Source organism: Xiphophorus couchianus, chromosome 6 (assembly GCF_001444195.1).
Source record: "Xiphophorus couchianus chromosome 6, X_couchianus-1.0, whole genome shotgun sequence".
NCBI classification, from domain to species: Eukaryota; Metazoa; Chordata; class Actinopteri; order Cyprinodontiformes; family Poeciliidae; genus Xiphophorus; species Xiphophorus couchianus.
Genome location: NC_040233.1, coordinates 29,675,485 through 29,688,195, shown reverse-complemented (window position 1 = coordinate 29,688,195; position 12,711 = coordinate 29,675,485). Strand labels below are relative to the sequence as shown.

The window sequence follows — 12,711 nt, the reverse complement described above, 5'->3', positions numbered from 1 at the left end:
AACAAAACACAAAGGCACTGCGCAAACTCCAGCTGACTGAGAGGACAAGTCAAAAAGCAACACAGTAATTTAGAAAATCTGGCAATGAACCAAGAGGAAGAAAACATAAGAAAAGCTGAAGGAAACAATGACAATAGAGACATGAGCAGTCTGAGAAATATTTGGCGTCCAGCCCGGACACTGTGGAAAAAACCCAACAACTTCAAACTGAAACTAAAAGAACCCAGAATGTCTGAAAAATCTCACTTTACTTTACTTGTAAAATCGGTAAATCTCGCTTTTTTTCCCCCCTTCTTGCACACAACACCACTGTAAACAGCAATATTTTTGTTAAAATTATAGCAACAGTAAGCCAACAGTCAGCCCTCGTAAATGGTTATTCATATCTCTGCAGAGGAAAGAGAGAATCTCGTTCTTCAAGTATTGTTTTTCATTTTCTGCCAATGATGTGATCCGACGCGTGAATGCCTCAGATAAACAATGAAAGTAAATACTTCATGTGTCGTGAACCAGTCGGGTGGTGGAGAATCTGAAAACTCTACCAAGACAAAAACATTCCTGAGAGACGCATACGGTAAGAGGATTCATCACTTTCCTGGTAGGTAGGGACTCTACCTGTTTATAAAAGCTATAGTGGCAATAAAAAATCCTATCATCACAAGTCTCATTTTCAGCACTTCCATAACAAAAATCTATCTGATGTTGCTACAATCTATAAATCCCGGTTTTGGGGCCCCCAGTCTGGGGGCTAGTAATAAACCAGCCCCCAGACTGGTTGTGCAGGAGACAACTTGTCCATACCGATTCAGATTTATAGTATCCAAGCATTCTAGCACTAAACATCCAGAAGATTTTAACAAGTAACTAAATGGATACTTATTTCCCTTAAGTATTAGACTGCAAAGGGCGATCCATATTTAGAGCTGAGTGAAATGACCTGAGGTGTGAAATGATCTCAGATTGCTGAGTAAACGGTTTGTCTGATGACCTGCCGTTCTGCAGAGCCTGGGGGAGCCTTTCCAGACAAATGACTCCTGTAAATATTGGGTGTACCGGCTGCACAGAGCGACATAGAGGGAAAAACGAGGCAAATCAGACACACTTACAAAAATAATGCACAATGTTTTGTAAGAGTATTCACACTGCACAAATCTGAACTGTATGGAAGAGTGGCAAAACCAAAATGATAGTAAAAATATCCATGTAGAAGGCTCATCAAACATAAAAAGGAAGGTTCTCTGGTCAGATGTAACTTTTAGCTCATAATGTAAAATGGTATTAGTTGACAGGGTTTCACCCAGAAAGGATTGGATTGCTATGGGGGGGGGGTTCCACCAGCGGCCCACCGTGTTTTGGGGCTAGAAAATATTCAAAGCTACAAAAATTCGGAGCTGCTTCAGCAGGCATCATCATTTGGAAATGGTAGCGTTTGAGGCCAACAGTGCATCGACCATAAACCTAGCTTAATCCATCTTTACCATCACTGTTACTGTATAATTTTTTCTTCAACCATTTTAATAGTTTTGTGTTTTCACAACCAAACAAAAGAACATAGATTTGTACGTGATGCTGTTATATCACATTGCATAAGTGGGGGAAAAGAAAAAAAACTGCCGCTGCACTATGTCACACATTCATGTCATATGGTGTCTTCATTGGCCTTATGCCTTACGTAATATGTGGCCAAACATTGGCATACAAATTTAATGTCTGACAACAAGACAATCAGAGCTAGCAGCTAATGAAAGACATAAGACAGGAGGAGGATGTTTACTTGTTAAGATGTAGTGAGACTGAATACTTTTAGATTCTCTAAATAATTTTGATTGGAGGCTGAAGAGGAACAGTCTTCAGTCACATCTGACCTTGACACAAAACACGCCACTCAACTTTCTGGAAATTACACTGCAGAATCTTTTGATCAGTTTGTATAGCCAGAAATAGTGGTGATAGATTCCATATTATTCAGTATAAAAGAGGTTTTATGTAGACAGTGTAATATTTAATACTGTATCTCACCAAGTCTATTACATAAAAAAATCCAATTTAAGCCTGGCTGGTAGCCCGCCGGGCCTGTAAAACACTGGGGGAGGAGGGACTAAGAATGTTAGTTGCTCTCAATACACCAGTGATACATGGTGGTGGCAGCATCATACCAGGATTTTGTGTGACAAATTGTGGAAAGCTACAAGGTTTATAACTACTTTTGGCAAGGCAACACAATAAGAGAATGATGGACTCATTAACGTCCCCATATCACATCCTAAAGCACTCGTCTTTTCACAGTCCTGTGTGTGCATAACAATTTATTTGGTGTCAGTTTAATGGGGGAGAGTTGTAACGCTGACACGCTGGGATGCAGAATACCCAGAGCTTACAGCGAGGTGTTCATTGACGAGCTGTTGGGTCCCGTTGCTGATTTATCCTGCCTGTAATCAGCATCGGTCCCAGCTGAGATCCTGCCACTCCGCGTCTATCAGGAACGCACTGACCCTCCTTTTTCCTTTATTTCCACAGGTACGATGTTGACTCAAAGAGTGCCAACCTGCAGAAACACGTGAGTCCTTCTCTGGATCTTCCTTTCTCACATTGTGCTTGTGTGTGTGTCTTCCTCCCATTTTGACCATTTTAGCCACGTAATAGCAATCTGGCCATTACGACGACTGGGCTGATTATCTGCTAAACTTGCACGGTCTCTGAGCAGGCTGTGGGTCATTTAGAAATTAAATTTGTCCACCCTGCTTCTTACCATTGATGTCAGTGATTACAACAGCTGTAATTAGTAACAGCAGCGTCCTCGCAGGTAATAACAGCTATTACCCGCCCGCTGCTTTCAGGGCGTTCTAGTTCAAATAACCGGAGGCAGCTTGGACGCTGAACTGTCATGTTTATTTTCCATTGGGTGAAGAAAGTCTTGTCTATTTTTCTGGATAAATACTCTAAGTTATCACATACAAGTTATGTAGGTATGATTTGATTAGACGTAATGCTTGAAGGCAAGAAATTCCAATTAAGAGACACAAAAGACTGACAGAAAGCTCAAGATCATCCTAATTCATGGATGATTTTCTATGATGCTGCGGACAAATATTCCCACCCTCCCTTACAGTTAAAATGTTACATTAAATAAATGTTGACATCAAAGATCATTGTAGTAAATATAAATCATGAAAAGGTAATTGCTGACTGTAACAATTATTGTGAAAACTACCACGTGTTGAAGGGTTTTCGAGCATGAATGACTTGTCTTTAGTCTGTTAAATCCATTTCAGATTTAACCTTTGACTAGGCCGATTTTAAATTTTTCTGTATTTTTTATTATTACATTTCAGCTAATCAGTTTGACTTGCTGTTGTGCTTTGGATCAATCTGCCAATGCTTTTACCCGAACTCCTCTAACCCTGCGTTTGCAATATCACAGAACGTTGCGGGGAATTTGTGAGTGGAGGCTAATAGGCTCAATGTGTCTCTCGACGTTGCCTCTTGGAAGGTACAGACAGCCAGTTTTGCTTTGCCCCAAGGCAACACACCACACAGCTCCCATCCTTTCTTGCTTTTAAGTGTCCGAGCCCCCCACGCTACCCACATAACACATGAGATGGATGCTCAGGTGTGACTGTTGCCTGCTTTTAGAAAGTGCGGATTATTGGAAGAGACATAAAATAAAGCTGAGAAAAAGGGAGGAGATCACAGTCTAGCCTGCAGCTCTGCGTTGTGTATTTTAGGAAAGCCAAGTTGCTTTTATGAGATTGTGTTTATTTGATAAAGACCAAAACTTGAGTGGAGACATTTGATAATTTCACTCACGTCATCGAGTTCTGGTTGAGTCCGCTCATGTTGTGCATGCATTTTCATATTCATTTGGGGCTTTCTGTGTTTTTATGCATACACTTTTGTTTTCTTTTTGGTAGCCCAGACAACCACTAGCTTATGATGGACTTTACAAAGCCCGCACAGTCTCTGAAAGTCGACTGTATTCTGAGACGTGGCTTTTGAAGTAATCACCTGCCTTAAATGCAAAAATATTTCTGACTGTGTTTGCATCAAAAATTGCATGAAAATGAAAAGAGTTTTCATCACCTTAAGCCAGGATGATGCAGGTCTTCCTCTCTGCAGGTTGCTATATTGCACCATCATATGTCTTCAGTAGCAGGAATCCACAAGGGGGCTTTCATATTGGTTAGCTTTGTTTTATGGGCTTAGAGGTTTCTCTTCCACTTTTGAGGCAAACAGTCACTGTCCTGCCGCTACACATAGACTTTTTTAAAAAGAGGTGAATTGGGTGTATGGTGGAGGGGTTTTGTTGGATAAATGAGACTTTGAATAAACTAAAAATCAAATTATGTTGCTCTGGAATTGAAAAAACTGTAAATTGATCAATCAGGACAGGATAATGGACTCGATGATATGCAGATGACATCCTGGTTTCTTTGTTTTAAAAGTAATATACAAGAAAATTAAAGTCATACCTTTTTTCTGGTAAGTATTATCTGCAGTGCTTCATAAAGTATTCACACCCCTGGATTTTTAAAAAAAATGATTTTGTCATCTTCCTCAAACTTTAATGCAGTTCACTGAGCTATTTATGAAATAGACCAACACAAGTAGTGAATAGTTGCGACAATGCATGGCTGCCTGAAAGCAATGGAAACTAAATACAGAGCTTACCGGAAACAACAAATAAAAAGAATTGCTTTATGAGGCATTTAAAACTGGGTTAGTTCACTCCTTACAGCAGAACAACAACCTCATTGCCACGACACTTTTCAGATTTATTCACTTCTCACAACTTTGAAGATCTTTGTGTTGGTTTACCTCACAGCCCCCCCACAACCACAAACATACGCCAACATTTGTTCCCAAATATGAAAAGTGTTTTAATAAATTGCATGGTGACGCTGTAAATCCCCACCACTCAGCAATATTAGAATGTCTCTTCATAACTTGGCCTTTGGAAACCTTTTTTCCCCTCTCTGTCCTCGTTTCTTTCTTTAGTCTTACCCACTGGACTAAAATCAATAACCTCATATAAGTGGAGACACGCACATTGACTCTGAGGCAGCTTACCATCTCTACAGCCTTGATGCAGATCCCAGAGGGAAAGCCAGAGAGCCCGGCCATTAGATGGTGTGTTTTATCTTAGGAAGTACAGTCTGCAGGGCTGTCTCAGTCAGAGAACTTGTCTGATATTCACATGAAGGAAAGAATTAATGAAACGTGCTGTGCTGATTGCAATATGCTACATAGTTTGCGCCCATGATTGAAGATGGATATGAAATACAAGCAAATCCTCTGTTGGTTAGAGTTAAAAATCGTAGTGCCTTCTGCGCCAGCAGACTGCAAGTCAAAAATCTTAAGACTGCAGATGGCTATGTTGACCCGTGTCGTGACCTCTGAGATTTGCAAGCTGGAGGCGAATGCACTGCTTGAACTTGGTACGCTCACCATATTTGCAGCAGTGAACAAAGAAAGCCAGTTGCTGTGAAAAACCAGATGGAATGGCTCAATAGCGTAGCTGCTGAACATACAAGCTTTTTTTTTTTTCAAATCTGTCCCAAAGTACTGTGATCTTAAATATTAGCAATGTATACAACAAAATATATTGGTATTGGAGAAAGTTGGAACCATCTAAAGAACTCCACAGGAGGATTTTTTTTTTGTATTCATCCCCTAACTTATACGTTAGATATTTTTTCTTTTGTCTTCATGCTGTTAATAGTAGCCAGGAATACTGATTAACCAATGAATCGATGTTCCAGACACCAAAGTTTTTATGTAAGGATCACCTGAGACGCACTCAGATGATCTCCGGTCCACACATTGTGGGACTACTAACACCATTTGGCTGGGTCTCATTTGTCATTTTGTACTAATACATTTTCAGTTTGACATTTCAGATTGTTTTGTCTTTTTGTCCAAAACGCCAAGTCAAAAAGTGTTGATCGTGGTGAATTGATAAAAGCAATAAAAATGGAAAAACATCTAAAGGAAACAAATACTTTCAACAATACAATAGTACAATATGTGCTGTGAACCCCGTTAAGTAACTCTGCATGTTGTGGTTGACTGCTATAGCATTTCAAGGGGTGAAGTAACATTTCTAAATAATTACATTTTAATTTCTTATAGCTGTAAAATAGTTTGGTAAAAATGTAAAATGTTTTTCAAAGCTTAACAGACAGGTGCAAAACTGAAAGCCCAGGAAGTACTTTAGCGAAACACGGTATCTAAGCTAACGGAGGTACTTTCTACCAAAGTTACTTTATTGTTCGTACAAGTTTTTCTTATTATTTTTTTTTCATATTGCAATGTTCATTCTTTTGAACTTTCTTTGCTTTATATATCACTGTTATCTAGATGATTGGAACCAAAATAGCTTCTTTCTTTTTTTTTAAACTTCATTTCCCCAACCAGTTCTGCCATTTGTTGTAATTAGCCATTATCAACACACAGCCGGTTCTCTGATGGACCCCCTGCTGGCAGCCGCCGCTTGTTCTGTGGCTGTCTTTAAAGACAGAGGGCGAAAAAAATATAATGAAACACATTTTCAGATGTGATTTTATTTTATCTAGAAAATGTAAGAAATTGTTCTTATGATGATAGATATCCAAAAATAATAATAATAATTTTAAAAAAAGCTGAGAGGAGATGCTAATGAGTTTCGCAAATGAGACCATTATGTTGGTGTTGCTCGGAGCTGTTCTCAGCTAAAATTAGATGCATTTTACTAAAATGACAAATGGCTTCACCTCTGGGTTCAAAAAAAAAAGGAGGGGGGGGGGGGGAGAAATAAGACAATTTTGCATTTTAAAACTTGTTTTGTTTTCATGAAAGCCACAAATGTGAAATTAAAGCTCAATTGGGCATAATTTCCATATTTATATTTTGTACAGTACTGGGTATGTTTCCATAAATTAGAATGTAGAACTAGAGAACAAAATTTATGTCAGTAGTTCAGTTCAGTAAGTGCATCTCCTGCCATATCTAGTTTCATTACACAGTGCTCTATTGAGGGGAAGCAACAAAACTTGGGCGCTGAGAGTGCTGTATCCAAGCAGTTTGAACCAGAAAGTTGAGTGGGAGGAAAAAAATGACAAAAAAAAGGGGTCATTGTATCCTAAAACCTATTCAAGATTTTAAAAATCGTTTGTGCTGAACTGTTGAAATAACATTTTTAATTTGCGATAAAATGCCATCTGTGTTTGCATGTTTGTACAATTCATGTCAATATTCACTTGCTCTTTGCTTCCACAGGACTTCCTGGGCCAGGCCTACTGCACCCTGGGAGAGGTGGTTGGATCGCTGGGCAGTCGCTTGGAAAAGCCTCTTGGGTGAGTAGATTTAGCAGGAAACGTCAACACCAGTTCTGATCTCACCATAGGTGATTGATGGTTACTGTACACAACATCGGAAGAGTCTGTCAATCACACTTTACCTGTGAAAGAAGAAAACCTCCAAAGTATTTTGGATTTCATCCCAGCTTTCATTCTTGACAGCAGAATGTATATGTCCATCCGCTTTAACGTACAACACGATGAACAACAAGGTGAGCGGTTGAGAGGTGTTCGTCCGTGATTCCATCATCAGTGTGATGAGAAAGTGGCTGGAAATGTTCCTGTTCTATCAGGGAAGTAGACCTCTTTCGAGATCTAGTTTGTGCACATTGATTTCTGCGAGAAGAACACGGAGTTCTGATGATGATCTATAATTGGACTTTTTTCAACGCGTCGTGTTCTTGGCTGCTGTTTCTGGGGAAACTGAGGTAAAAAGTACAGAGCTGCAGAAGCTGCTAATTAAAAATATGCACTTGCATACACATACTTAATACAAATATAGATATTTTTTTTCTTCTTCTTCTTTGCAATCAAAACTGAACATTTATTATTTTAGTGGCACTTACTTTGCATCCTTCATTTGTAACCCAAAGTGCTGGTAACAGATTCTGATGGTGCTAAATACCCTTTTTTGTACATTAATGTTCTAAACTTTAATGTTAATAAAAAAAGCATTCAGTCAGTATATGGAATTTTAATGCTGCTACACTGTGGAACTAATCATCATTCATTTTGGAATCAAGAAGTGAATCAAATTGTAATTAAATGGAAACAGTGTAATTGTGCTCAATTGTATATACAGATTAAAAATTTGATTCAGATTGGATTCATCGGTTTTAAGTCAATTTTCACAGAATTGGACTAAAGTATTAAATTCTGTGAAATAAGAATGACGTGTGTATAATTGTAGGGAATGAAAATTTGATGGAATCTTTGTTCATTTTAAGCGTCTTGAAGTTAAATGTTTTCAGCTAGATTGATTGTAAATTGTAATACAATTTAATAACACAGAAATGCAATAAAATGTTAGTTTTTAATGTGACCTTATTGATTTAAATGTAATTTTATCTAGGATGATTTCTAACAGATTAGCATCGCAGCAGCTAATTCTTACCCCCCACCCCCACCCCTTGCTGGATGAGAAGGAAAAGACATTCAACTTGAAATGTGTATAAATAATGTAGAACTTTTTTAAAGGACTGAACTTACATGCCATGTGTTGGATAAGCAGTTTATGCTGACATAGAAATGCAGTGACGGATGCTAGCTAAGAACAGTCATATGCTGTATGCACTTCCATTTTACTAATCTTTCATTTCGGACAATATTTAGTTGGGTTTTTTTTTTGAACATTCTACAAAGTTGGCTCCTAAAGGCAGAGGGATGTCTGCACAATGTCTTCTAATCAAACATGTGAAGCTCAAGGCTTGTGAGATCGATTTAATATCTGTTATTAATCGTCTGCCAATATGTTGCTTATGGAACTCATTTTCCATAATGCACCTCAACAGCAAGTCAAAATGAAATTGCACAAGCTTGTGAGAGTGTGAGATGCACCATGGAAACTTCTGGCACTTTCTGCATCACGGTGACCTCTGGTATGTCGAGCTTAATAAGGTTATTCGAAGCTGGAAATTGAAGGAAAATCTTCCATCAAGTACCATCATATGCTGATGGTGCTTGATGGAAAAATATTCATGGAGAAGTAAATTAGTTTACCCTTTACTCTGGAGAACAGACTTCAACTCCTCGTCGTTTGTAATTTGTCTAAGTGTGTTGTCAGAGAATCTTTGTTTTTGATTACTGACAGAAACACTGGCTCATTGCATCAACACAAAACGCTAAATGAGCTTCATCAGGAGTAATTTGCTCTCATCAAGAAATTGCCTTTGTTTTAATTTGAGCTTAGTTGCTCACTTAAAGCTTAGAGTTGATTGTAACTTCGTTTTGCCAAAGGAGTTACGGGTTCAGAGTGCAACATGTGGCATCCCTGATGGATGCTTTCAGCAAACCTCTCTCCTCCTCCTCACGCTCAATCACAATTTATGAAGCTGAATTAGTAAAACAAAGGAGGGCCTTAAAACTGAAACTTAAAAGTGTACACAACAATTTGTTGGACTTCTCCAGCTCCTCCAAAGTTATCATGAGCATAGGCCTGTCATGATAACAAATTTTGCTGAGCGATCAATTGTCTCAAAAATTATTGCGATAAACGATAATATAGTTTGAAGACCATTTTAAACTGATGTAATGGTAATGACATAATAATGCAAAAAATGTCCTGCCAAAAATAAATACACTTTATTCTCAAAAGAACATTTAACACTGGAACAACATAAAGCCAAAGTGAAAATAAAAACTACATTCAACCAAAAGAGTACAGATTATGAAGTCTGTATACTGTCTTGCCCTCCAATAATCATTAGATTTAGATAGAGAAGATGGGCACATCCAACTACCTGATGCAATAATTCACCCTACATGATTTTTTCCTTGACGACAATCTTAGAACATCCGACGTTTTAAGATTGGAAAAACGTTAAGATTATCCCGTAGTGTGCGGTGGCAGCTTGGTAGAACGTCGTGGCCGCTCCGATCTAAATCTGGCATATTCAACATGTTACATTGTCTTGGCCACTTTATCACTGCAGCATGTGGGGTTTTCCCCGACTGGCAGCGAGAACGCAGCTTATTGAATGTGACAGGTAGCCAATCAGAAAGCACAGATTCCCCTCTGTGCTTTCTGAGGGGAAAGCACGGAGCTGACACGGTGCGACCCAAAGTCCAGCGGACATCGGAGATGATGTGTGGAAACAACATTAATGTTTATTCAACATTTCGTGCAAAGAATATAGAAATCACAAGGAGAGGAGTTGGAGCGAAATTGCTACCGCAGTTGATAAACCTGTAACTTTTCAGCTGTTCTTCGTTAACATGAGGTAAATAGGTTCTAATGATTTTCATTCAGTCAGGACTTTATGCTGACACTAGCCACATGCATTGCAGGTAGATTGTAGTAAAGCATTGATTCATGTCTGGTTTTAAAATTAGTTCACTGGACTTGTAGCCATTATTTTGTGCCCATTGTTGGACACCACAGGGCAGGAACGAACCCGTTATACCTACGGTTTTTTGTCTGCTAGATAAGTCTTTTTTTCATCCAGTGTCATCAATAGAAAGAGAAAAGGGTAGACGAAACGATAAAGCTGATAAATTAAAATGAGGTGGATAATTTTTATTTATCGTGCAGTTAATTGATTTGTTTGTCATGACAGGCCTACATGAGCATCTTGACCGCTTCTTTAATGTTCCTCCTGCTATCTGTTAATTTGGTGACATCTGACGGCTATTCAGCGAGACTTTATTTAGAGCTGTTAGAGTAAATGAAGGAAGCACACGTTTTTATTTTTATTTGTAAATTAAACTACTCATCACTTTCATTTAATTTCACAATTGCATGAGTTCATCAATGGCATGAAATCCAACAACCAATTTCAAAGACATTGAACTTTGCTGTTGTTTTAAAAAAAAAAAGTTAAATTTCATGATTCCCCTTCAACAAACATCTTAAACTACCTTACAGTAAGAGAATTAAACATATGAAATGTGTTTTTAGTATGCATGGCTTGATTTTTTTATTTTATTTTTTAATTATTTGCTTTGGAGTTGAAGATGTCACCCAGCATTATTGCTCTTTATATGTGGCCAGAGAATTAAAGCGTTTTTTCAAAAATGTTGGCTTCAATATTAAGCCTCATTTATATTTAAAATTCAGATTGTGATATGTCATTGCTTTCATCTTATTTTCTTTTGTTCCAATTTAGCTGTCTGCTACTATTAACTGCTTTTATTTCTCCAAAATCTCTGCTAATCATCCTACGTATGACAGTCTTATAATTATGCATCATGACAGGGAGGCAAAGTACAAAAAAAGTAAAATATCAAAGTTGGAAACGTTTACATTGCGTTTCTCATGTCATGTACTGCTGGTGAGAGAGAGAAAAAAACTGAATTAAATGAGTTTATCAAATTCAAGTTTGATTTGTGCAGAATCAAAAGAAACTGAGACGCCGAGCTGACAGCTGTTGTCATTTCACAGACATCGTGTCTGTATGGATGTGTCTGTTAGACTTCTGCAGACGCTCACCTGCAGCCAGAGTCACTGGGGAGGCTCTTTAACAATTTTAATAAGGGCTAATTATAACTAATTACATTGTTCAATCAAAATCCAGTAGGGCTTGAGGTGTGTGTGTGTGTGTGTGTGCGTGTGTGTGAGAGAGAGAGAGAGAGCAACGGAAGACAAAAGACAGGACACAGTGGGTGAAGTGTCTCGCTGCACTCTGCTGCCAAGGCATGGCAACCACCACGTTAGTGAAACCATCACAGTTTGAGGGATTTTACACAAAAATGTAAAACGCAAATGAATCACATTTATTTCAAACAAAAATGCTACTGATTCCTATTAATATTACATTTAAAAAGTTCAAATCTGTGACATTATTTTGTGTTTTAATTTTACTGTCTAATAGTCAGGCTATCTGCTCAGGTAGCCATGGACATTGCTGCTCAAATATTGTTACAAAAGACCCAAAAAGTACATGAATTAATCTTAATGCAACACTATGCAGACGCTCTGTCTGCACTGGTGAAGGTGTATTCACTGTAAAATGTGTGAAATGTCTCCATCTGTAACTAAGCTGATAATTATATGAACACATTTGACTGTCAAACACTGTGTTTAAAGAGCAGTAAACTTTATTAGCATATGTTTAAATATATTTTTAAAAAGCTCTACAAAAGAGCTACAACCTTTCTACAAAAGTTGAAAAGTTAGTTGTATTGCATCAATGTATGTTGTTGACGCAATACAATACGTTCTTTGTTTTACGATCCTCATCCACATATGCACACACTATGTTAAATGAGCACATCAAAAGCAACATTCACATGTCAAAAACGTGACAGGATTTGATGTTTCACCGAATGTGCTACATTTCTTCACTTTAGACTCTTAAACTTCCTTTTTAATGACGACATACTTGCTTCATGGTCTCAGATTTTCCGTTGCTGTGACATTTTGACCATGTGAGATTATTTTTGTTGTTGATTGCAGGCAGATATAAAAGGAAGGTCTTTATCCATATCTCTGCTTTGCACCAAAAAGAGGCCAAAAGGTAAAAACAGGTGTAAGTCCATCACAGCAGCAGCAGTAGCATAAGACACCACCTGACTCTGAAACGCTGCCAGAAACGACTCCACCAGCAGGGAAGCCAGAAGTCCAAGTGCCCTGCTGCGTCGGCCGCTTCAAACATTTGGCAGGCCACCCATGTAATTTTACATCAGTGCAGACAGACTGTTTGATACCGTTGCAGGAGAT

At 38.3% G+C, this 12,711-nt stretch overlaps 1 protein-coding gene across 2 annotated transcripts in view; it reads left to right on the top strand.

Annotated features, from left to right (window-relative positions):
• Positions 1–12,711, top strand: part of LOC114146440 (copine-8) — an 80,173-nt gene that overhangs the window by 30,392 nt on the left and 37,070 nt on the right. For both annotated transcript variants that reach the window (XM_028020465.1, XM_028020466.1), the window contains exons 5-6: positions 2,518–2,557; positions 7,255–7,331. In XM_028020465.1, the coding sequence (XP_027876266.1) occupies positions 2,518–2,557; positions 7,255–7,331 (117 nt within the window). The remainder of the gene's footprint in view (positions 1–2,517; positions 2,558–7,254; positions 7,332–12,711) is intronic.